This window comes from Odocoileus virginianus, chromosome 18 (assembly GCF_023699985.2).
Source record: "Odocoileus virginianus isolate 20LAN1187 ecotype Illinois chromosome 18, Ovbor_1.2, whole genome shotgun sequence".
Classification (NCBI taxonomy): domain Eukaryota; kingdom Metazoa; phylum Chordata; class Mammalia; order Artiodactyla; family Cervidae; genus Odocoileus; species Odocoileus virginianus.
Window position 1 is genome coordinate 19,343,583 of NC_069691.1, and position 25,276 is coordinate 19,368,858.

The 25,276-nt window shown below is 43.0% G+C and overlaps 1 protein-coding gene across 7 annotated transcripts in view; it reads left to right on the plus strand.

Annotated features, from left to right (window-relative positions):
* The window catches only part of SMARCA2 (SWI/SNF related BAF chromatin remodeling complex subunit ATPase 2), a 173,823-nt gene extending 148,964 nt beyond the window's left edge, over nt 1–24,859 (plus strand). For 5 of the 7 annotated variants that reach the window (XM_020871939.2, XM_070480406.1, XM_020871943.2 and 2 more), the window contains exons 29-34: nt 4,483–4,536; nt 13,765–13,870; nt 14,385–14,486; nt 17,464–17,596; nt 22,153–22,295; nt 23,979–24,859. In XM_020871939.2, the coding sequence (XP_020727598.2) occupies nt 4,483–4,536; nt 13,765–13,870; nt 14,385–14,486; nt 17,464–17,596; nt 22,153–22,295; nt 23,979–24,014 (574 nt within the window). In that variant the 3' untranslated portion in view covers nt 24,015–24,859. The remainder of the gene's footprint in view (nt 1–4,482; nt 4,537–13,764; nt 13,871–14,384; nt 14,487–17,463; nt 17,597–22,152; nt 22,296–23,978) is intronic. The other 2 variants (XM_020871944.2, XM_070480407.1) reach the window with 1 other exon arrangement.
* Nucleotides 24,860–25,276: the final 417 nt, after the last annotated feature.

A 25,276-nucleotide genomic window follows, 5' to 3' on the forward strand; every position in this document is an offset into this window, starting at 1 on the left:
GAGAAATAGCCTTTAAAATATGCATAAACATATCAGCCTCAGGCCATTCTCCTTCAAGTTGAAGCGCCTCACTTTGCAGTCTGCGTAAAGCCTGGACTTGGGCCACCCTCACCCCCTCCTTAGACATGATTTGTGTCCTTAGTGTCCCATTAAGACATGGCACCCAGAACTCCAGAGGGATTCCCACGGCAGCTAATTGCAGGATGCTCAGTAGCCTTCTTTATCTGAACACCAGAATTCTGTTAACATCACTCAGGAATGTGTTAACTTTCTCCACCAACCTTGACTCAGAAGTAACTCCCATTGAAAACATGGCTTGTTGAAAAACTCACTTCCCTGCAGCACATACACACATTTCTTTTCTCACATGAATGCTGCCAAGGTTAGCCTCCAGCTAAACCTTTGACTTTTGTTTTTATCCTATATCTACTTATTCTTATTCCTGTCTAGTTTCATCTTACTGATTTTTGTCCCATCATTCTAGTCCATTGATGTAACACTGAGTTTTATGCCTTTAAAAAAAAAAAGACACGTTGACTTGTTTTCCCAAGTTGTTGTCATCCAGAGGATTGCTGAGAAACTTCTAGAGGGCAAAGGACACATCCTCTATAACATGCCCCTGAAAATCACTTAAGGTTGATGTGCATTTATTAATCAATAATCTTTAAAGTTGATGAACCTTCTGTGAACTTTACATGACCATGCTATCACGTCACCTACATGCATCTCTCCTTTCTCAAGGTTATCAAGAAAAGTTAAACCCAAGATATACTGTGTTTCTGGCCTCCCCAATCCATCAACCTAGAAACCCTGCTGAAAGAATGAAATGAGGTTAGCTTGCCATGGCTTTCTCTCAGAGACCCCCTACCAGTACTTAATGATGTTATTTATCTTCTCTAAATAGCCCTGTGGCATCTGAATAATTTCTCCGAAATTTTGACCCAATGTCCACATCAAGCATAGCCTTCTCAAGAGTTTCCCTTCTCCTTTTGAAAACGGGACATTTGCTTATCTCTAGTCTCCTGATTCCGTTTCTATTCTCTGTGATTTCTTAAACATCATTAGCAGAAGCAATCTACTTACTCTTTCAGGATGTGATTAGTTTGCTGCTGGACCCTTGAACTCATGTGAAGTGGCCTGATAGACTCTATCGACTCTCCTATCAGTAGCTTTTGTCCGACATTTCTGATGCCTTGCTTTTCAAATCTGAGCATTGTTCACATTCCTGAAGAATCTGGAAACAGGGTATGAGGCGGTTATCAGCACCTCCTCCCCCGCTAGCAGCTGTTTGCAGACTGGCAGGAGCGTTCCTTGAGGTGGGGCCCTGCTGTCTCCAGAGGGTCTGGACTTCAGGTGCAGCCCTGCACACGTACTTGGGAAGCAGCGGGGAGGTGGGAGACGCCTGCCTAACCCTGGCACCCAGCGGGACATGGAGGGGGGTGGGGTGGCCGAAAGGCTCTTTTCTCCCTGATGCCCTTCAGGTTCTGCTGTCTTCCCCAAGCCTAGTCTGTCTCTTTCTTGATCCTCATTTTAGTAAACCCTGGTGATATCTTTAGGATTGGTGGAAAGCTTCAGCATGTTCTGAATCTTAGCTCTCCCCACATTGTAGAAAATCATTTATTGATCCTGGAAATATTAATTGCATCCCCCCCCACCCCACCTCCTTTCCAGCCTTGAGTGCCAGAGGGTTAAAAAACTCACAGTACTTGCTTCCACTAGCTTGCCCTGTGGTGGGGGAGACGGTTCTGAACAGGCAAGCGGCCAGGGGATTTCTGGGAAGTAGGGGTCATGTGCACCCCTTTTATAAGACTGTGATAACATCGTCTGGAGTTTATGGTCCATTTGGAGGGCTCCCCAGGTGGCTCAGTGGTAAAGAATCTGCCTGCAATGCGGAAGACATGGGTTCATTTGCTAGGTTGGGAAGATCCCTTGGAGGAGGAAATGGCAACCCACTCCAGTATCCTTGCCTGGAAAATTCCATGGAGAAAGGAGTCTGGAGGGCTACAATCCATGGGGTAGCAAAGAGTTGGACATGACTGAGCAACTGAGCATGCACACACATGATTCCTTTCAGGGGAAAAATATACATCATTATCACCACATTTACCTGGGACAAGAGAGCCAGCATTTTTACCCTAGTACAGTATAGTACCTTTTCAAGGACTTGGGAAACCGCAAACCCAAGGACCAAGAGTACTTGTTTAATTCCTGTACATAGACGCCTTTATGCAAATAGATAGTCTCTTGTAGCATTTCCTTAATTTTGAGTGAGGCTGGGCTACTGTTTTACAGGGCCACATATAGTCAACCCACACTCCAGAAGGGCTAGACTCTTGCTTTAAAGAGCTGCCTTTTCTTCTTTCAATATTTTCTTTCCAGAGTACTCTACCTGGAGTGCATTTAGGTATTTATTATGTCAGAGGCTTTCCCTCAGTTATCATCATCCTGAGGCTTCCATCCAAGATGGACCAATCATACCAGTTCATACTGTCTTTTAAGATACATTTGTAGGAACATACATTTTTCCCCTGGAGAAGGAAATGGCAGTCCACTCCAGTATTCTTGCCTGGGTAATCCCATGGACGGAGGAGCCTGGCGGGCTACAGTCCATGGGGTTGCAAAGAGTTGGACATAGACTGAGCACAGTGTACATTTTTAAAGCCAAACTCATACCATTATTTAATAAGCTTTTTTGTTTTCTTTGTACTTTTTTTCCGGTCCGGTTGCTGACCCACATAGGTCTTTCCTTATACACTCCTTAACAGAATCATTTGAAATGATTCTGTTGGAATCTCCTCTGTTCAGAGCCTCCCTTCCCTGATGAGCTGTAATCTCAGTCAGTCTCTGGGCCTGGAACCATGCCCACCCTTCTCCAGGGTATCTGCAGCGTGTCCTGTGACGTGTCTGCAGTGCTATATGCCATTCCCAGGATGTCCTTCACTCTTACATATTGTGACACCACACAGTCTGTTTCAGCTTCTGTATCCCCTTGGTTAAGACTATCACCAACCCAAGATCCCAAACATGTCGTGAAAAGAGCAGTCCCAATTCTGTGCCTCATTCCCAACATCCCCGTACACACGAAGTTTCCTCAGCGTTTCTCCCAGGCCCTTCACTGCTTCTGTGTCCTCACCCTCTGTCTGCATCAGGCCCTCACCCTTGTCACCGGCCGTGTGTGGATGGCCTGCCTTCTCTCAGAGACACAGATCCTCTCTTGTCAGACGGTTACGTAAGAACTCACAGTAGCTCCTCATCGCCCCCTCAATGGTGACCAGGCTTCCTACCGTGGGAAAGACAGTCTTCCACGATCTGGCCCTAGGACCTTCTTGACTTCACCTTCCACCATGCAGCTTTCCCTTGTGTATCAGCCATTCCAGCTGACTCTGCTTTTCCAGCGCGCTCTGTACTTTGGCTCCTCTCTCCTGGTTTATGCTTCGCCCTCTCTGCCTTGCCTCCCGCTCTCCTGGGGCAGAGTGGGCAGTGTCTCTGAGGACGGACGTGTACGTGGCTGTACACGGGCTCTGTATGCCAAAGGCACCATCTATGCCTGGAGTAAGACCTAGAGGGGGCCGGGGGGTTTCCCAGCTGTGTCACACCTCTCAGCCACTTCTCTGAAAAAAAGTGAAAGTGTTAGTCACTCAGTCGTGTCTGACTCTTTGCAACCCCATGGACTGTAGCCCGCCAGGCTCCTCTGTCCCTGGAATTCTCCAGGCAAGAATACTGGAGTGGGTAGCCATTCCATTCTCCAGAGAGTCTTCCTGACCCAGGGATCGAACCTGGGTCTCCTGCATGACAGGCAGATTCGTTACCATCTCAGCCACCGGGGAAGCCTACGTCTTTGCCACCACACAAAGGGACACCAGAGGGGCCGTTTCAAAATCCTTACCTGAAGAGGCTTTCCCTAGAGGCCAGAGCCCTCTCTCGCGTGGTGGTTGTTTCCAGTTGAAGATCAGCTGGAGAGTAACCCTGTGATCTGTTGGGAAAGAGTGGAGTTCTGGGAAGGAGAGCCAACTACCGAGATGGTGCTCAGAAACTGAGTTAGGGTTCAGGGCCCCCTCTGGGTGCTGACCACTGTCGCAAAGTCCAGCATCCCATCTGCTGTGCACAACGGTCTGAGGTAAGTACTCACCCCATGTTACAAATGAGGAGCTAGACGCGGATAGGCTAAAGCTGCCCTCCTAAGATCACCCCACACCCACCAAGCAGACGCTGCCTGTCTTCCCCTGCTTCTAGCACGACGGATGGAAACAGGTAGCGGGAGATGGGACCAGAGTAGCAGGCATTGACTTGTTTGGAAGAGGCAGGAAAAGTCCCCAGTAATCTTGCCAGCGATCCCCTGAGGTGAGCAAGGCAGGTAGGTGCAGATACTGAGGTGTGAAGTGTGAGATGAACTCCCGGAGGTCGCCAACCTAGGAGGAAGGAGCCGGGCTGGGGTGAGGACCCAGGTCTTCTGACTCGAGTGTTCTTTCTACTCTACCACAGGTGTAACGTGGAGAAGGTGCCCAGTAATTCTCAGTTGGAAATAGAAGGAAACAGGTCAGGATCTGTCTTGTATTCCTGTGTCTCTAAATACAGGTATCCCTTGGCCCACCACCGGCCTTCGAAGCAGATCCCTCCAATGGCCTCCTGATCATCCCTCCTTGTAGTGGGCGATGGAGGCACAGATGTTCTCGACCACCTGTTGCAGCTTTTGTTCCCACTGTGTTTTCGTTTGGGCATGTCCATCCTGTAAATGCGCTTCTTACAAAGGCATCAGGAGCCGCCACCAGCGGGACCGTCCCACCGGACACGGGGTCTCTGTCGCTTCCCGTCCTCTTTCAGCACCGCGGCTTCTGCCTTCCATTCGGCGGGCCTCTTAACTCTGCGCTGTCTCGGTTCAAAGCTTAAGGGAAAGCGCCGGGATGCTGTGTGCGCGTGCTCCCCCCGCTGTCCGACCCCGTGGGGGCCCGTGTGCAGAGAGTCTGTCACCAGCGTGGGTTCAGGGTGCGACTTCCAGGCTCACCTGTCACCTCTGGTCTAAGCATCCGCAGGCAGCCTGCTCAGCCTTATGTGTGCCTCTGCTTCTGTCGGGGGGAGAGCAGAAATGCTCTTCTCCTGGAGATTTTGTGAGAATGAGAGGATGTCGGTTGGGAGAGAGGGGTGTGCAGCCATGACAAAGGGTGAGGAGTTGTTATTAGGATGGTGAAAATCACTTCTTTCCCCCTTTTAGTCAACCTGTGCTTTAAAAAAAAAAAATCGATACAGTATTTTGCCATCATGTTCCACTTTTGTCAGTTGCCTCAATAACGTCCCTGATGGTGCTTTTTCCCCCAGTCTGGGGCCAGAAAGAAAAAGAATCCAAGTGGCATTGCAGAACAGATACCATCACCGGCCATGGCATTCCTGTTGTTTAGGGAGGTTAAATAGGGTGATTCATACCTCCTATATCTATATGGAGATGAAGCTGTTGGACAAGATTGTCATTTTTTTTTTGGTATTTCTTATTGTTAACAGTGATCAATCCTGGAAGCCAGACACACAAACCATACTGAGTTTTTGCCACTATGAGAAAGAACTCAGTCTGGGTTCGAATTTCAGAACTGAAACAAGGAACACTTGACTTCTGGGGGCTTGAAATAATGAACCAACATGGTAAATCTTTCCACCATCAGGATGTAGAAAGGAAGCTTTATGGTCTAAAAGGCATGATGTAGGCTACATGCCGGGTGCAGTGAACAGGAACAGGCATAAGCTCCTTCACCCCACTGCCCGGGTTTCATCAGTATAGTCACGTGACCATGAAAAGTGGATTAATAACTTTAAAGGGTATTAAGAGCCCCCAGTGTCATGCCTAGGCTTTCTGAGGAGACGACATGACCATATATAGTTAGGACCCAGATAAATCTTTTTACTGAAGATACATTTAAACTGCAGCTTCCAGAGGCATAGAAGGGGGTGACGTTTGCTTCCTCCGGGCTCTTCCAAGTCTGTCTGGTCCCTTACTGTCACGCATGCTTCTTCTCCCCAGAAGCCTGAGTTTTAAGACATGTTGTTCAGAGCTTGCATTATGATTAATTTTTTAAAATTCTTTAAAAAAATCCCTCCATGTGTTCAAAAGCACTGAGCATTTTCTACATGTCAGTCTCTGTGTAAGTATGGAGAATGGGGTGGGGGAGGGCTGAGTAAAATGAAATGCCTTAAAGCATGGTTGGAAAGTGTTATATAAAGGAATAACACAGATCTATCGTCTGAATCAAGTGTACATGCCAGGTGCGAGGTAGGAGCGGCGGAAGCCAAATCAGGCGGTGGCTTGTGGGGGGAGTATAAATCCCCCCAGAGTAGCTGGGGTGGGGTGGGGGAAGCGAGGTGGGGGGAGCGAAGTGAGGAGGCCCATGCACGTCCCTGCAGCCAGGGAGGAGATACAGAAAAGCAGGACCCCTTCTAGAGACCATCACCTCTCAGTATGCCTGGGTCATCAGGTGCAAGGGAAGAGGGGCATAGCACTAGACAGGGCGGTGGGTGTGGAAGCAGGAGAACAGGTACTCAGAGGGGTGATTCACAGGACCTTGGGGCAGCCCAGATGGGAGGTGGAGGAGAACTTCATAAACTCCTGGTTTTCTGTCCCGAGTGATAAGTGGATCTGGTGAAATTTACATTTACAGAAACAGGGCCGAGAAAGAAGGTGGCGTGTGGTACCCAGCCCCACGTACTCCATCCTAGGAAATCTAAACTCTCTTCATGGTATTAACAGCCCTTAATGCTGTGATTATGTTGTTAGTATTGACTCTCTCTTAAGGAGCAGCCAAGAAGCTCTTTTAGACAAAATTTATTTTTAGCAACATCGACACCAGACATTCGGTATTTCTTTAAATGAGGGAGGGAAGCTGTGACCAGACCTCAGGCTCAAGCAGGACCCTTTCCATTTAATTAGATTACAGAGAAATTGCCATGAAATACAAGCATGACCAAGTGGAGACACTCAGAGAATTTTAGTTCTAGGTGACAAACCTTTCTTCACTTATTCAGTTTGGGAACTGTGGGCTCAGAGACAAGGCTGGGCGTCTGTCTTGTATTTTACCCTGGAAGAGGGCATGGCAACCCACGCCAGTATTCTTGCCTGGAGAATCCCATAGACAGAGGAGCCTGGCAGGCTACAGTCCATGGGTCCACGGGGTCACAAAGAATTGGACACAACTGAGCACTCATGTACTAGGAGCATGAGTGAGGAAATCAGAGCCTCAGGTGATGTCCTGGGCAATGCTTTTTCTCAAGAGTATGGTCCTCAGATTCTAGTCCTGGGGCTTCTTGGAGAATTCCCAGTGTGGTTAAAGCCCCTGGGGTGTTTTGCTACGAAGTAGCCAGTTGAACTTCCTTTAACTCAGCATTTCCCAAACTCATTTAACCAGCAAAGCCCCCTGTCCAGGGAACACTGTCAATGATCCATTAAGCTTGTCTTCCATAGAGCACACGTACTGGGAAATGAGGCTCAGAAGTTGCATTTAGTCCTGAGAGAGTCAGCTCAGGGAAGTGTGGACACCAGGATTTAACTGTGCCCTCCTTAAACAGTACTGATACGCTCAGATGTGTACTGGGATATGCCACTCTTTGCCTCCTGGTGACTTGACACTTATTAATGATGCTTAGCCAATTTTAACCATGTACAGCAGGTGGGCAACCCACAAATAAACTTGGCCTATCCGCTTTCTGAGGCACAGAAGGCCTCCCCGGGGCTCTGAGCTTCAGCCTAGGCCAGAAGCCCAGGGTCTCTGCCTCTCAAAGCTTCAGGACAAAAAAGCCCCAGCTAGAAACAAGGAAACTGATTTTCTTACAGGGCTGACAAGCTGTCTTCAAAACCACTCTCTGTCTTTTGATTTTAAAATGGATCGTTCTGAAAGAGGACAGTTATTAGGCATAAATGTTCTTGTACATCCATAGGAAAAATATCTGCCTCGTTTCTTTAGAATCACACCTCATGTGTCTTCCTTAAGAATTTCCTAAAACAGCCATTAGAGGAAAACGCATGCTTGGGGTGCCTGCACCCCTTTAATGCACACCCCTTTAACAGAGTGACATTTGGGATCTGCAGCTCAGGTAGAGAGCCATTTGATTTTGTTTGCCTGCAAAAGCTGTGTGCTTTTTGAGCTTGATCACAATTCAGCCAAAAGCTTTGAAGTGGTTTTTTTTTTTTTTTTAAACATTTCGAAGTTAGAGAGCTGGGAGAGATCAAAGGACAGAATATTCAGTGGAAGGGAAGGTGGGTCCTTACCTTTGGAAAGGAAGGCTTCCTTCGAGTCACTTCTGAGTCTCCAAGATGAGGTGACAAAAGCTGACCAAGGAAGCAGCGTCTCATTGAGACAGGTAGACAGTTAGAATTCCGCACCTCCGCCTGCTGTGATGAAGTGTCGTGGGAAGGAAAGAGAAGAAACTAAATGGCCCGAGTCAATATTTCTAAAAAGCCAAGTGACAGATGATAAATCTTCTCACTCGTCTCCTCAAAATGCTTGTCTAAATACACGAGTAAATAAATAATACTCCAAACCTCATGTCCTGGTCATCACCTCTGCTTTGCCGTAAGTTCAGTGAGAACTTACTTTGTTTTAAGTTCAGTGAGAAAATTCTGAAGGAATAAATAGGAACTTTATACAGTAGATTCTGTTAGTGGTAATACAGTATATAAAAAATTTATGGAATTATTGTTCTATTATTCTATTTATTTGGCTTTATATGGAAGAGTTAAAAGGTGCCAGGTGACGAACTGTGCTGTTTACGGTGACATAAATAACACTTGGTCATATGCCCCTCAGACAGTGTTTCTCTGGGAAAAATCAAATTAGATTTTTGACTTATAGCATGCTTTCAAAGAAGGTAACCCGGGAAAGTGTTTGAGGTCTACTTTATTTATGGATGACAATATGGTTCCAAATCATATTAGACTGTAAATCTTCATTTTGTTGAACAAGAGCACATTATTATTAATGTTTGTTTATGCTCTGACATTTCTCCTTCTGGTCCTTAGTTCATGCCTTTTAAAAAACCTAGTTGAATGTGTATTGCATTTACAATTTGATATCCTGTTGGTTTTTTTCCATTGAATGTCATACTGAGCATTTTTCCTGTCTTTTAAGGCACATAATTTAAAACTACATAATTTTAGATTCTAGCATTCCCTCACTTGTTTTTTCCTCTAATTGTTTAGCATATTGGCTGCCTTAAGTTATTTTAAATAATGCTGTGATGAACATCTTTACTTGTACATATAATATACATATGTATATATCTTTATCCATATTTCTGGCTAGAGTAGATTACCAATCACAAAACCATACATCAGAGTGTGATTGCATTGAAGACTTGTTAAAGCCTTGGTGCTTTTTTGTTATTGAGTTGAGTGAGCCCTTTAAGTCTCCTAACTTTGGGGCATTTATTTTGGTTGATAGGCACATTATATATCTAGTCCTTAAACAACCCTTGGGGTGATTTTCACAGCTATCCATTCCACTACCAAAAGCAAGTCAGCCCACATCCCATTCTGTTTTGGTATTACCTCCTATATGCCTCAGGAAGCTGGGAGGTCAGATTCTCAAGCTTGTTAGGAGTTATCAGTATTGTCCATCAGTACTCAGTAAGATGCAGATGAGAGACCTCAGGAAAGAATGCAGAGTGCAGGAGCTCTGACCCCTACGATATGACTGGCTCAGGTTTCTGGGGGCTTCCCGGAGAAGCAGAGTGCTGCTCAGATCTAAGTGCATTTTTAAATGGTATTTACTAAACCCTATAGGAATCTGACCCTAAGAAGACACATGCTTTCACCTACTGCTCTCTAATGCTGACCCAGTTTTTATAGTTTTCTTCTCAGATGATTTCCTATGTTTGACTCCTTTAGGACTTTAATAATTTTCTGTGAAACCTTTCCAACTACAAGTGGGTGTTCTAAATCATGATGAAATCTCATGGAGGCAAGATAACCATACATTTTTATATTCATTCATTAAATATAAAAAATATAAACAAAACCTATTGCAGCTTTAGTTAAGATCACTTTTCCAGAAGTATCCTTTAGGAATTCTTGTCAGTAGATCAGCTTTGGCAGGTAAAAACACAAATCATGAAGCAGCCAAAAAAATTTTTTTAAAAAGGACCCTTGACCAATATCATTAAACACATACTAGCCAGCATTTTAAAGGAGTACATTTCTAAGCTAGTATTACAGTCTTATGCACTCTTCCAACTTTACCTAAACTGTCATCAGAGGTAGACCTGATATTTATGTGACATTTATAATGTCTGTAGTTATCATTTTAAAGTCACAGTGGTAGAGATGTGAAATTCTTGCCATTCTGTTTGTGGAGGTAATGGGAGAAAAACTGGCTCCTAAATGAAGCACAGCAAAGCAGATCTCGTGTGTGTGTGTGTGTGTGTGTAAGCCTGTAAGCTCTTGTGTGTGTGTGTGTGTGTGTAAGCATGTAAGCTCTACATGCGGGATTTGCAAGCCACCATTAGCATAGTGGCATGTAGGGCTTTTCCATCTCATGTACCGTGACAGCATAGCCAGGTGTCTCTTTGACCTCTGGAGAGGAAATGTGTTTGCCTACCAGCACTTGCAAACTGTTAAATGCAGTGGATTCCTTTATGTTTGTATTTTAGGTTATTCTCCTTCTCCACCCCCTACATCTTATAGGATCACATTTCTTATTCTGTGGAAATAGGTGGGAAATCAGACCATTTTGGAGGAGGGGGACAGGTATCACTTTTGCCATGGCAAACAGCACACTTGGAGATAATTTCTGCTCAAGCCTTAAATGTGTAAAATGACATAATGGAAAATGCCTTGGGGGTAGGATAAGAAATGGAACACCTTCTGCAAACCATTGTACAATTAGTCCATTGTTCTGTACTTTAGGGAGAAAAAAACTTTCTGGCAGTGAAAAAAAAAAAGTATTTGAGAAGGTATATTGAAAAAGCATTTGTGCAGCTTAAGTTTGAGAAAGAAATGCCAAGAATTCAAAACTCTGTCAGGCTGCCTTCTTTTTTTTTTAACCTTTTAAAAAAAACCTTTAATTTAGGGAAAGATAAGTTATCATAACAACATTAGCAAGTGGTCCGGCCACCTCGTGCATTCTATAGGTTATATAAAAGCTGAGTGCCCTTCAGGACCACCTGACATTTCCTGCCTGGGGTTGCGATGAGAACTCTCCCCTCTGATAAGAGATGGGGCAAGGGTTCTGACTGCATGTAAAGTGTCCCCATGCTCTGTGCAGGAGAGAAAAGTACGAACAGACACAGCATTAAGTTCTGAGCAGCCAGGCACCAAGAGGCGCTTAATATTGAGGAGAAGAGTTTCTTGATCCTGGATGGATCATGGAATATTTGAAGGAAGAAAAGGATAGAGAACGTTCTAGCCCTGGAGAGAGGTGGGAGACCTGGAATTTGTGATAAACGGGGGCTTGGCTGATGTACTTGGGAGTACGCGCAGAGAGGCTGTTCCCACCAAAGGAGTCACATTAGCAAGACAGCCGGGGTTTGCAGAGAAGGAGCTGAGAAGGGCTCTGAAAGCCAGGCTGAGGGGTTTGAATGGAGATGGTCCTAGTGAAACCACAAGAAGGTTTCCTTAGATGGTGTCCAGGTCTTCCTTCAGCTCCGGCTCTTGGTTCTTAGGAGGCATTGGAGGTGGGGGCAGGATAAAGGAAGTAAGAGAGGAATAGTAAGCCATGTGAGCCTTTATTTCTGAAACCAAGTAAATTTATGTCATTTTACAGGTATTGGTCCTGAGTTTTAGAACATTCAGCTGTCTCTTTTGTTGAGCATAGATAACTCTGGACTTGTCTCCTTCATAGGTTCTAGATTCTCTATGTCATGGAACAGGACATCAGACCAAGATAGTTTGGGCCATTCTGTCCCTGATGAAGAGAACTTCACCACCCTCAGTGCAGACTGCTGCTTTCCTGCTTCCCTAGTAGCGCAGATGAAACTGAGAGTGTGTCCGCCACAGGTGTACACAGCAAAGACATACTTGTAATCCGTCAATAGAAAAATGACACCATCTGTTGGCAATGTAGAAAATGACAGTGACGCTGTCACTGAGGGTCAGGTGTTAAATCCAAAATTACAAAGAGGTCTGACTGTTGCTAGGGTATGAAGAATGCTAACTATAAACAGAAAAATGAATATCTATAAGTTCCTCTATTGCCTTTCAGATATTCATTTACAGACTGGTTTGTGAATTTAAGTCTCAGAATGGGAGAAAGATAAAAAGACCAGAGATTGTGGCCCTGTGTCAAAGGTGACAGCAAATGAAATGGGTTTTTTCCTATTCTCTATAGTATAATTTATGGTGGTACAGTCACATTTCTCAACCTCAAATGGGAGGTAGGGGGGGCTGAGGCTAAGAGAACACCTTGGTTCTTGCCACAATAATCTTTAAAATCCAGCTTCCTATCAGAGTGTAGCCTTCTTATACCTCGTGGGTTGGCCACTGGTTTTAGTATTCATGAGGCCTGTATATGCATCAAAAAATAAAACGTAAATACTGACCCAGTATCACAGAAAAACTCACCCATCCCTTTGACAGGATTTTCGGTTAATTTATGTAGGCCCCTTTGCACTTCAGCATTTTCCCCACTGGTTGCTAGGCAACCATTTGAGTTACTGCGCATGCCTTTTTTATGATAACTGTCATTATGATTTTTTTTTAATTATACGACTGGGACTATAGATTAAAACAGCATATTGTCACTCATTCTCTGCTGCTGCTTCTAGCATTTTCACACACTCCTAGGATTACCTTCCAAAATTTACATGGCAGTGATTTATTTTTATTTTTTTCATGTATTTCTGGCTTCACAAAAGAAGTGGAGATGGCATTGTAAGGGAAGTGAGATTTTTGTGAAAAATGACTATACCATATCTCCCAAGCTGTTATCGATCTAGATAGGCTGAGTCAGAAAATAGGATCCTGAGCCTAAATTATATCTTGTTCCTTTGACTGTGTCTGCTTCTAACATTAAGTAATGTTAAATGCTTATGTTGTATTATAGTCTTGTTTCTCAAAATTACAAAATGTGAAGCATTTGTTGCTATTAAATGTGCTTTCAAATAAAGCTACCATGAAGGGGGGGGGGGCGGGGGGAGGGTACAGCACTGATCCCAGCACATGAGGCAGCCACACTTGCTAAATATGTTTGTTCTTTTCTGCACAAATTACTTCATACACACAAAATGGAGTTAGGCAAGATGAAGGGGTTCCTCCGGCAAATAATAATAAAGGTACGTGTGGTTCACAATGTGTAAAAATGCTCTCAAAGGAATAAGACTGCAAAGATAAGACAGCCCTAGTACATACAAAAGCTTTTCATTTGAATTTCCACAGTATGTTCTAACATACTATTTTCTGAATATACAGTGAATTTGAAAACAAAAGGGTATGGAAAGAAAGTCAGTGTATTTCTTTTTTAACCAATTCAGTTATTACTCATTTAGAAATAGAATTTTTAGTGGAATGGGATATTTTAAATATTTGTATCAAACTGAAGAGATGCAGTCTGTGGATTTCCCATACATATATGACAGAAGTGGAGACCTACTGGTATTTTCGTGTGATTTTGAAGTTAGCACCAGGGACGTTAATCTCTCATAGAGTTAGCTGTAGGATTTTCTTTGATCTAAGGAGCCCCATGTTTCTATGCATGGGATGCCATTTGCTTTCCTGACATTTTCTGAAAGAGGATGCAAGTTCGTCTCAGTAGTGCATGATCTGTTATGTTTTTGTGTGTTTCCCCCACCCTGCAGTTCAGGGAGACAGCTCAGTGAGGTCTTCATTCAGTTACCGTCAAGAAAAGAATTGCCAGAATATTATGAATTAATCAGGAAACCAGTGGATTTCAAAAAAATAAAGGTACATCTTTTGTTTACAAACGTTTTATTTCTTAAAGTAAATAAAGCAGAAATGTAAATAGGATGAAAAAAAGCATAATTATTAGGACTTGACAGTGGTGACCTATCTTACTGCCACTGACACCCACCAGGGCTTGGCACTAAAAAGGTCAGGATGTTCTTGTGCCTTTAGATGTACGTTATTTAATCATCATATTGAGAGCTCCTATTGATTATATTGCACTTTATTTAGGAAGTCTCAGATTGCTCCCATGATCCCAGTGCTCTTACGGGTTCCCATCATATGCTCCTCACTGCCCCTTGTAAGGAGGAGTACCAGTGGGAGGGTGGTCTCTGTGGATGGTGCCCCCTGGAGTTGTGTAGCCCCACCTCTCTGGCAGGACTGTCTACTGGGAAGACAAAGGGAAGATCAGGCTTTGTTCACTAAGTATTGATTGTTGTATTTCTACCTCCAACCCCCCACCCCCACCCTGGCACCCCACTCTCTCCTCTGTTTCATCCAAAATTTCCATCAGGAAAGAATTCGTAATCATAAGTACCGGAGCCTGGGTGACCTGGAGAAAGATGTCATGCTCCTCTGTCACAATGCTCAGACATTCAACTTGGAGGGATCCCAGGTGAGACACGTTTAACCTTAAACATGCCTGTGTTTTTTTAAGTCAAGTATTTTCATTCGCTACCATCAATCCTATCCTGGCAGAAGAAAAGGAAAAATAAAAGCCTATCTTTCCATGCTACTTACCTATGTAACTCAATCGAGGCTTTGGCATTTTTAAATTAATGCCAGCTCCTTTGTACCGTATCCATGCTAGTTCCTACTTGTGCTTCCCTTTTAAGGCCTGGCTTTTAACCAGAGGAGGAATTTAAGTTAATAACTTAATATAATGCCTAAAAGCTAGAGGTACAATCTTTGCTTTTATAGAAATGGTGTATTTGGTTATATTTACCTTGGGTTTTCTGATTGTAACTTTGCCTCAGGAGCTGAAACTGCTATTTTGTTTTAAAACAAAAATTATATAGCAAAAACAACCGTCACTTCTAATTGTTACAAAAATGCTTTTTATCAGGTCAGCTGCAATTCTCTTTACTTTCTTTTTCCGCAGTTAGTGGGTGTAAGAGTCTGTAAGTAAGTGATTCTATTAAAATAACTAAGGTGGTGGCGGACACTCTTGCTTTAATTACACCTCAATTCCACTCACCTTTTGTAGGAACTCTCCTTTTTCCATCAATGCTCTCACACTCAGGAAGCAGTAAGAACATGAAGGCAGGTCAGTGTGTCTGTCAACCACCATCAAATTCCTTAGGCCTCTTTCCTGATCGGGCTTTTTAAATCTTGTCAGTTCTAGTCACTAAACTGGAGAATGTGGGACTCCTCAGAATGTGCCTTGAACAGACTATATACCTTTCCAGTTAATGGGACTTAATATTAGTGTTCTTTTGACCAAAACAATAGGTTTTGAAAGCAAGCCTTCTTCAAAGAAATTTAAGGTGAAAACTAGGACACAGTTAAGTCCAGGAGTCAATACAGAAGGGTTTTGTGAATGACTGCTATGGTTTGTGGGTAGACTGGAGGTTCTTTATAGGACTGTGGCTGCATTGTAATATTCACCCTGTCCCACCACCCCCAGTTTGCCACACTGCCTCACCCCTGACCTGGTGTGATAAATGGCCTCTTGACTGGCTTCCCTCCCAGGCCCACCTGGATGTTGGTTTATCTTTCTCTAAGCACCTTTTTATTCTGTCCATCTACTGCCCACCAAGCTTTGAGCTTCCCCATGTACTGTTAAATTGTAGAATGAATTTAATCGCCAGAGTCTGCTTTCTGAGGTTATATCCTCTCACTCTTTGGCCTTCTCTCCTGCTGTTCTTCAACCTAAACACTTCATAGTCCAGTAAGACAGGTCCCGTAAACACCCACTTCCCCAGATACACATGTAGTTGTAGGAAAGAATATAAATACAGAGTTATGTCTTGATAGTAACATCTTGCATAACAGTCATCCCATGTCATAACCAGGAAACTGATGATGGCTCTGTCCCAGACACATTTTTGTGATTCTTGCCTCCCCACCCTTTCCTTTGCTCCCCTTTCCTAAAAATCCCTGTTTCTGACCCCTGATAGGCTTGTCCTCACCTTTAAGATCCAGCTAAACTGTAGTGTCTCTGGCGAAATTCTGCCCCAGTGGCCCCATCCCACTGTGTCTTCTTTACCATTTCTAAGTGTACAGCTCAGCAGCATGAAGGGTATTTTCATTGTTGTGCAACAGACCTCCAGAACTTTTTCACCCTGTAAAAGTGAAACTCTGTAATCTTTCCACCACGCACTGTTCTACCTTCTCTTGCTATGAATTTGACTGTTCTAGACATCTCATAAGTGAATCACACAGTATTTGTCTGTCTGTGAGTGGCTTATTATTTCACCCAGCATCGTGTCCTCAGAGTTCATCCATGTTGTATAGCATGTAACAGGATTTCTTTCCTTTTTAAGGCTGAATAATAGTCCACCATATGGATAGACCTCATTTTGTTTATCCATACCTCTATGAATGAAAATCTGGTTTGCTTCCACCTCTCGGCTACTGTGAATAGCGCTACTGTAAACATGGGCATGTACATATCTTTTCAGGACCCTGCCTTCAGTTCCTTTGGATATATGTCTGGAATGGGTTTGCTGGATCATATGGTACTTCTGTTTTCAGTTTTTTGAGGAAAAGGACCATTTTTGAACTTTTATCTCAGCCAACCATACAGGGCTATATTCACATATGTGCATACACTAGAAATAAAGCATTTATTGCAATACTGTTGGCTGGCACAGATAAAGTCAGTAATAAGTAATGGTTTTCCATTTTTGTTAGAAGAGTTGCACCTTTAAAAAAAGTTGCTGTACCACAGTACTTGATGGAACAATTTAAATAAGAAATATAGTTTGATTTTATTATTTTTCCTTCTAGTTTTATTGAGATTTTAGTGACCTATGGCACTGTGTAAGTTTACAACATACAGTATAATTTTACTTACATAAATCATGAATTGATTGCCACAGTAAGTTTAGTGAATATCCATCATCTCATATAGATATAAAATCAAAGAAATAGAAAAAAAATTTTTTCCTTGTAATGAGAACTTAGATTTACTCTCTTAACAACATTCATATATAACATGCAGCAGTACTGATTATATTTACCATATTGTACCTTACATCCCTGTACCTATTTGTCTTATAACTGGATGTTTGTATCTTTTGACTTCTTCATCCAATTCTATCTTCCCCTACCCCCGCCTCTGGTAACCACAAATTTGATCTCTTAAGAAATAATATTTTTTAAACACTAGTCTTGCTGTCAAAAATGAGAGGACATCTTCTTAGGGAAGCCCACCCTTCCCTCTCAAGCATGTGCGCACACACACAGACACTGAAATTAATTCAGCTGTGTGTGGACTTTTCCTATAAGAATCTCTCTGTAGATCTGAGTTTGGTGTTTTCCTGTTGGGTGTCAGAGGTGTGCGCATGGGGAAGAAAAGAGCATGCGGCGTTTGTGAATCTCAGGTCCTCAGATTGGGGTTTTCAACAGTTGCCATTTTGACCCTTTAGATCTATGAAGACTCCATCGTCTTACAGTCAGTATTTAAGAGCGCTCGGCAGAAAATTGCCAAAGAGGAAGAGAGTGAGGACGAAAGCAATGAAGAGGAGGAAGAGGAAGATGAAGAAGAGTCGGAGTCAGAGGGTGAGTCCCCGCGGTTCCTCTACTTCTTTGGGCCCTAGCCGCCTGCGTTGTTTCTCCAGATGCTCACAGGGCAGGATGTGAGTCAGGCAGACCTGGATTTAGGCCTTGGTCTTCTGTAGCCTTTCTGGGCAACCCTGGCGGTGGACTTACCTTGCTGGAGCTGAGTGTCCTGTGTAAAACTGAGGTTCTAGATATACCTCCAGCCACGCAAAGAGCTCAGCACACGGCCAGGCTCACAGCACACACTGAATCTTGCCTTTGGAAATCAGTGTGATAGCCATTTTCTACCAGCGTGGCTGTTAATACCACCTTGCTGTTACCCAGCACGGTGATTCTCTAAACTGGGTGATTGCTGGGCTCCACCCCTGAGTTTCTGATTCAGTTGCCTGTGGTGGGGGTCTCAGAGTCTAGTGTTTCTTCCAGGTTTACGGGGGATGCATCCAGCACCACACTTTTGAGAATCACCACCTTGACTGTCAGACTGTGGTACATTTTGTCCTTCGTGGATCAGATACTGATCCTGTCTTTTAAGTTTTGATATTTTATTCATCATGGGGTTTTTTTGCCATGAATTTTGAGCTTTTAAAACATTGCATCGACTGGTATTTATCTTGGTTACTGAATTTGGGGGCCCTCTCAAGTTTTTCACCCAAGGCAAGAGTTTCCCTAGTCTTAATCTAGTCCCAGTCTTGGTGGGTAACCATATTATTTCAAAGGTTAAGGCTGCCTTGAAAACGTCTAAAATTTCTTCTTACCTAATTATGTTTTCACCCCATACTTCCTCTCAAAGTAATTATAGTCTTCTAGATAAAACAGTATAGGTACGCTTTAAAATTTTTTTATTAGATACATGCTTAGTACAGACAGCTTGGAAAATATTTTTAAGAAAAGAAAATTTGTAAAATTCCATCACCCAATATACATTTAACTTCAGTTGCCTTCCAGTTTTTTTCTACACATAAATATTTTATTTATAGAAGTATCACACACTGTTTTATAGCATGATTTTTCTATTAGGAACATTTTCCCACAGCAAAGAGGTTTTTATACAGCCATACATACTAACATCCATTAATGAATGTACCAACAGAGAGTAATCTCACTCTAAATAATGCTGTCTGAACATTCTTACCCATAAATCACTGCACACATTTTAAAAACACATCTGATGCCTGCGTATTGCCACAGAGAATGGAGCTGACATCTTTGTCGGCAGTGTACAGAAGTGTTTCCCCACACCCGCATCTGCTCTCAGGATTATTCTCTTTAGTGAGTCTGCCTTTAAAGTATTAGTTTAACCTTTTTCAGTTTCATCTGGTTACTCCCTAATTTTATATCCTAGCATTTGATGATTAAGTCTACATAATTTATTCTAGCTAAACATTTCTGTATTTTAGCCAGATTGCTCATCTGTTTTCAAAAAGCTCCCTTCTTATCCCGGCTATCAGTTGACTTTTTCCCTAACTTCTCCTGAGACTTAGTGTATAACTTCCTATGACAGCTCTAACAAATGACCGCAAACTTACTGCCTCAGTACAACTTACATTTACTGTCCCACAGTTCTGTAGGTCACGAGTTTGTTGTGGATCTCTCTGGGCCAAAATCAAGGTGTTAGCAGCCTGCGTTCCTCTGGGGGGGTTCCAGGGGAGAATCCATTTCCTTGTGTGTCCTTCTCACATTGCATCTCTTTGACCCTGTCTTCTGCCTCCTCTTCATCCACGTTCTTCTTTTTGTTGTTGAGGTATAAGTGATATATTAGGTTCAAATATACAGCATAATGATGCCATATTTGTGTATATTTTGAAATGATCACAGTAAATCTACTTGACATCCATCACCACATAGTTAGAAAAAAATTGTTTTTTCATGACAGGTACTTTGAAGATTTACTCTTAGCACATTTCAAATATGCAATACAGTATTCGCTATACTCACCCTGCTTACCTTAAACGCCATGACTTATTTATAACTGAAGATGTGTACCTTTTGATTCCTTTCACCCATCTCCCACCTCTGCAACCAGCATATCTGTTTAGTTTTTAATCTCACATATAAGTGAAATTGTACAGTATCTTTTGCTCTCTGATTTATTTCATTTAGCATAGTGCCCTCATGGTGCATCCATGGTGTCACAAATGTCCTTTTTTAAAAAATTTTATTTTATATTGCAGTATAGTTGACTTACACTGCTGTGCTAGTTTCAGATGCACAGAAAAGTGCTTCAGTTATACATGTATCCATTCTTCTCCAGATTCGTTTCCCATGTAGGTTATGACTCAGTTCTGCTTAATCTACTGCTGGTGTTCTCGGGGGTTCCCTTGTGCCTAAGCTATTTTTGCTGCTGTTAAGGTTTTTTTAAGTTTTGACATCTCAATTACAGTATGTCTCAGTGTGCATCTCTTTGGGTTTTCCCTTGTTTGGGAATCCCTGGATCCGGACCCTGCTGTGGGGATCTGGACCCAGCTGTGGGTCACGGCGCCAGGGATGGGGTTTGCTGTGAGATTATGTCTCCGCCCCTTCGTTCCTCTTCCCTGGTTCAGTGTGGGTGCTCCCTCACCTGCCCGATGTGGAGGTGTCAGCTGGTTTCTGCATCTTTTTCAGAGGCAGCTGTCCCATTTGTAGCTTACGTTCAGTATGTCTGTGGGAGGAGGCGGGTTCAGCATCTTCTTGAACCAGGAGTGCCTCTTCTCCCACTTTGAAGGACCTGTGATTAGATTGCGCCTACCTGGTTCATCTAGGATAATCTCCCCATCCCAAGGGATTATGGTCTGCTCCCTGTCACAGTGCAAAGGAAACATGTTGACAGGGTCTGAGGATTAGGACATGGACATCTCTGGGAGGCCACCATTGTTCTGCCTGCCACCCTGGTTAATTAGAACTTGTCACAGGTCTACGTGGTGGTAATGTAAAGCCTCAGAATGCTGTTTAAAGGGCCCATCTGACGGTCCAGTTTATTAGCCCAGTTGCCCACGGCAGCCTTTTAGGTGGGGTTTGTGGAGGAACATAATCCACTGACTCACAGAGCCTGAAGGCTTTCCAGTGCCCACCGCTCCCATGAGCATTTAGATTGTGTTCTTGAGCATGCATTTTCTTGCCTTTACTGCCAGTCTTCTGCCTTTTCCTGACTTCCATGGGCTTCCTGTACTCCTGTGTCAGGAAGAACTACACCTGTATAGGTAAAGGTAGTACACTTTTTCTTTCCAAATTACTATTTTTTGAATATAAAGGCCTTCATATCTTATACACATTTCCATTAGTAGGTAGACCTTCTCATCCCCAGTCTCTTCTTCTTGTCCTAAATTACTCTACCCAAAGCAACATGTCCCTGCCTTATAGCTCATTAAGCAGCAGACATGTGGGTGTGGTAGATGGAAGAAGCCTGGACTAGAAATACTGTTTTGTGCACTAGGATTTGCCAGCTTCTGCCCTATTTGGGATGGGGGGAGGGCATATGATGTCCCTACACTTCAGAACAGCTCTGTCTCATCTTTTTAGTCAGCCAGCACTTCCATGGAAGACTTAATCTCTGGAAATGTTCAGTGGGTCCCTCCTGCTTCACAGAAGTCTGAAAAGTTCTCATCTCTGAGATTCCTTCCAGAGCTGATTCCCCCCATGACAATTATCTATTTCTAGGTGCCTTGAGACCCACCAGACACGATATTCTAACAAAACAGGTTTGAATGAGAGACATTTAATTCTCAGTCACTTCATCATCTATTCTGGGACGCTCAGAATGATGCCGGGTGACAGATTTTCTGTGTACCATGGGATGTACACCTGTAATTGTGGTATAACACTTTGACCCCTTTCTTCCAAGTGTTTTTATTTCTATCCTCAGAACAGTCCTGTGTAAGTGGAACTAGGTGCCATCTTCCTGTATGTGTTTACACCTGTATTCTTTATAGACTCTGTATACAGAATTATATGGATGTCCTCTATAGAGAGTCATACACACAGGGATGAATATATTTGCAAATAGGGATGTATACTACTTTTTCTGGAAATAATCAGTAGGAAGAGAGACTAGAGAAGAGGGGGAAAAGCTTTCAAATTCACTTTCCATTTTATACGTTACTGTGCTGTTAAATTTTTAAGTCAACTGGAGTTATTTAAACAGTAAAATCATTGGCTTTTTTTTTTTTTAACCCTTTTATACTTACGTACACTTTTTAATGTCAAAGTTCTCTCTTCAAAAATGCCCATACCCTTCCATGCAGTCAGTAAGGCAGCCTTCACCATCCTGGTTATTAGGAAGATCCCTGTTCAGCCATCAAGAGACCTGGAAAATGACCCAGCCCAGCTTCCTCCAGGACCCCATTAAGTCTAGTTGCCTGTTTAGGGTGACTATGTAACTTATCATGCAAAACCAAGACACATTTGCAAGTGAAAGGGTGCTAACTATAATTGGATCAGCCACTGGATAACAGGCATGAATCAAGGACATTCTGTGCACTCTGGGATGTTGGCTTTGTCATTGGTAGGCTGGGATCATTTTACTACTTGTAAAGAGAGTCCCCTGTGATTCCTCATTGCTGCCTGTTTTGGTTTTATTGTAGCGAAATCTGTTAAGGTGAAAATCAAGCTCAATAAAAAGGATGAGAAAGGCCGGGACAAAGGAAAAGGCAAGAAAAGGCCAAATCGAGGAAAAGCCAAGCCTGTGGTGAGCGATTTTGACAGTGATGAAGAGCAGGATGAAAATGTAAGTATGGCCGTCTTTGCTGAAGTTGGGAAGCCCTCCCCACTTCTGTTTCCCTCTCATACGCCCATGCTCCTTCCACCCTCTATGCTTTATTACTCAGAAATGAAAATGTAAAGATTCAGGGAGATTTCATTACTGAGGGATGTGAACCGAGCTGAGTGATTTATAACAAAGAATTTGGGGCTTTGTTTATTGCCTTTTTAATAGCCTTCAAAAATGAAAAACTGCTAAATCAAGTTCCCTCTCTCCCTTTATCTTCCCAGTGCCTACTTACAAATAGAGTTTTCTTTATGGAGGGTTAATATTTTATAGCCATACCACCCAGCATACCTAGTATATTAGTGGTATACAGAGGAAATGACCATTCCACAGGAGGCTGAGAAAAAGTGATATGATGTCAGAGTTTTGGATCTGAGTTGCTACTTCAGGTGCCATACAAAGAACTCAGATGAATTTTACATACCTAGAGGTGTTATTTTTTAAATTTGAAAAATTCAGGGTGCATTGAGAGGGCCAGGTCCTGACATAAGGACCTTCTCATATGGTACCATCCTTAATGCTTATAATAATCCTAAGACAGATGTCACTCTCACCTTATTACAGAAATCAGTGCCTATTTACATTATGTGTGTTTTGCTGCAGGTCATGTAAGTAAACAGCAGGGCTGATTTCAGACCCAAAGAGCACAGCTTGGTCTGGTGCGCTGTTCTTGACTCTGTGGGCAGCCCCGGTAGCTTCTAATACAGTGCCTTCTGCAGGGCCCTCCATTTCATTCACTTTCCAGAGGACTTCCAAGTTTCCTACCACCAAGCCCCTTCTTCTGCTTTCTGGAAAGTTAATTTTCCATCTTCAAATATATGCTAGTTTGACTTTCCTTCGACATATTTGCCATTGAGGTCTGTTGAGAAAAGTTTAGCATTTTTATCCCACCCCACCCAGCCTGAACCCTCGACACAAGCATTTTCAAATACATTTTAAAATCCTAAAATCAAACGCACAGTACTTTATTCTCTCTTGCAATGTGTGCATGCTCAGTCATATCCGACTCTTCGCAACCCCTGTTGCAAATGGACTGTAGCCTGCTGTCCATGGGATTTTCCAGGCAAGAATACCGGAGCGGGTTGCCATTTCCTCCTCCAAGAGATCGTCCTGACCCAGTGACTGAACCCACGTCTCTTGCGTTGGTAGGTGGATTCTTCACCACTGCACCACCTGGGAAGCCCATGGATTTTCTAAAAATAGTGCTCAAAATAGAAATCATTAGCCATGAACTTCCCCAGTGGTCCAGTGGTTGTGAGTCTGCCTGCCAATGCAGGAGACACAGGTTCAGTCCCTGCTCCAGGAGGGTTCCACACACCATGGTACAGGTAAGCCCATGTGCCACAACCACTGAGCCTGCGCTCTAGAGCCGCAGCTAGAGAAAGCCCTTGCATAGCAACAAAGATCCAGAACAGCCATAAAGAAATCCGAAGCCGTGAACGTTTCACACCCAACTGCAAGAGAGCACAACGCTGGCACAGATGGCCGGCACTGCTTTGGGGTCTCCAAGTAGGAGCTCCCCTTTTCAGCACAGAGACTGTTGATGCCTCTTTACTAGCATGGTTAACTGTTGCCACAATGTCATTTCTTTTCCACATTGCCTCTTGATGGCTTATTGTCTGTCTGTCCTACATTTACTTTTAGGAACAATCAGAAGCCAGTGGGACTGATGATGAGTGATCACTACGGACATTTTTTTCTTGGTAGAACTGAACTCCTTCTTCCCCTCTCTCGTCTCTACCCAGTGAGTTCATTTCTCTTATGGGCACTGGGTCGTTTCTATATCATTATCATCTATAAACTAGCTTTAGAATAGTGCCAGACAAACATATGATATCATGGTGTAAAAAAACACACACGCATACACAAACCTTTGTAACATATTGTGACCAAATGGGCCTCAAAGATTAAAACAAACAAAAAAGCTTTTGATGGAAAAAATGTGGGTGGATGGTATATTTCTATGGGTGGGTCTAATTTGGTAACAGTTTGATTGTGCCTGGTTTTATCACCTGTTCAAATGAGAAGATTTTTGTCTTTTTTGTAGCACTGATAACCAGGAGAAGCCATTAAAAGCCACTGGTTATTTTATTTTTCATCAGGCAATTTTCAAGGTTTTTATTTGTTTGGTATTGTTTTTTTTTACACTGTGGTACATATAAGCAACTTTAATAGGTGATAAATGTACAGTAGTTAGACTTCACCTACATAGACATTTTTCCATTTTATGCTCTATGATCTGAAAAAAAAAAATGCTTTTTGAATTGTATAAGATTTATGTCTACTGTAAACATTGCTTAATTTTTTTGCTCTTGATTTAAAAAAAGTTTTGTTGAAATCGCTATTGAATATTGCAATCTATATAGTGTAATGGATGGCTTCTTTTGTCAACCTTATCTCCTATGTTACCAACGTGTATTGTCTCCTTCTCCCTAAAGTGTACTTAATCTTTGCTTTCTTTGCACAATGTCTTTGGTTGCAAGTCATAAGCCTGAGGCAAATAAAATTCCAGTAATTTCCAAGAATGTGGTGTTGGTGCTTTCCTAATAAAGATATAACTGAGCTCAACAAACACTGCCTCTGGTTTTTGAGTTCTGGGAGATTAAAACCCTGGTGCCTGAGTAAGAGTCTCCTGCGGAGGGCTGGGCAAGCTCTTGCTACAGTGACATGGTAGGAAAAAATTTTTTTATGCGGAGGGCTGGGCAAGCTCTTGCTACAGTGACATGGTAGGAAAAAATTTTTTTAAAGACTGAGAGTACCCCTTAGAATGAACCAGCTGTGTTGCAAGGGAGAGGAGTTTACTGCTTTTGTGACTTTACACTTACATAACAGGACTGATGCTGCCATGGACCAAGTCACACTGAGCCCCTGCTCAACCTTTTCTAGTGGTTTAACTTCTGTTTATTTACCAGAAAATCCACAGGTACACCTCAGAGATACTG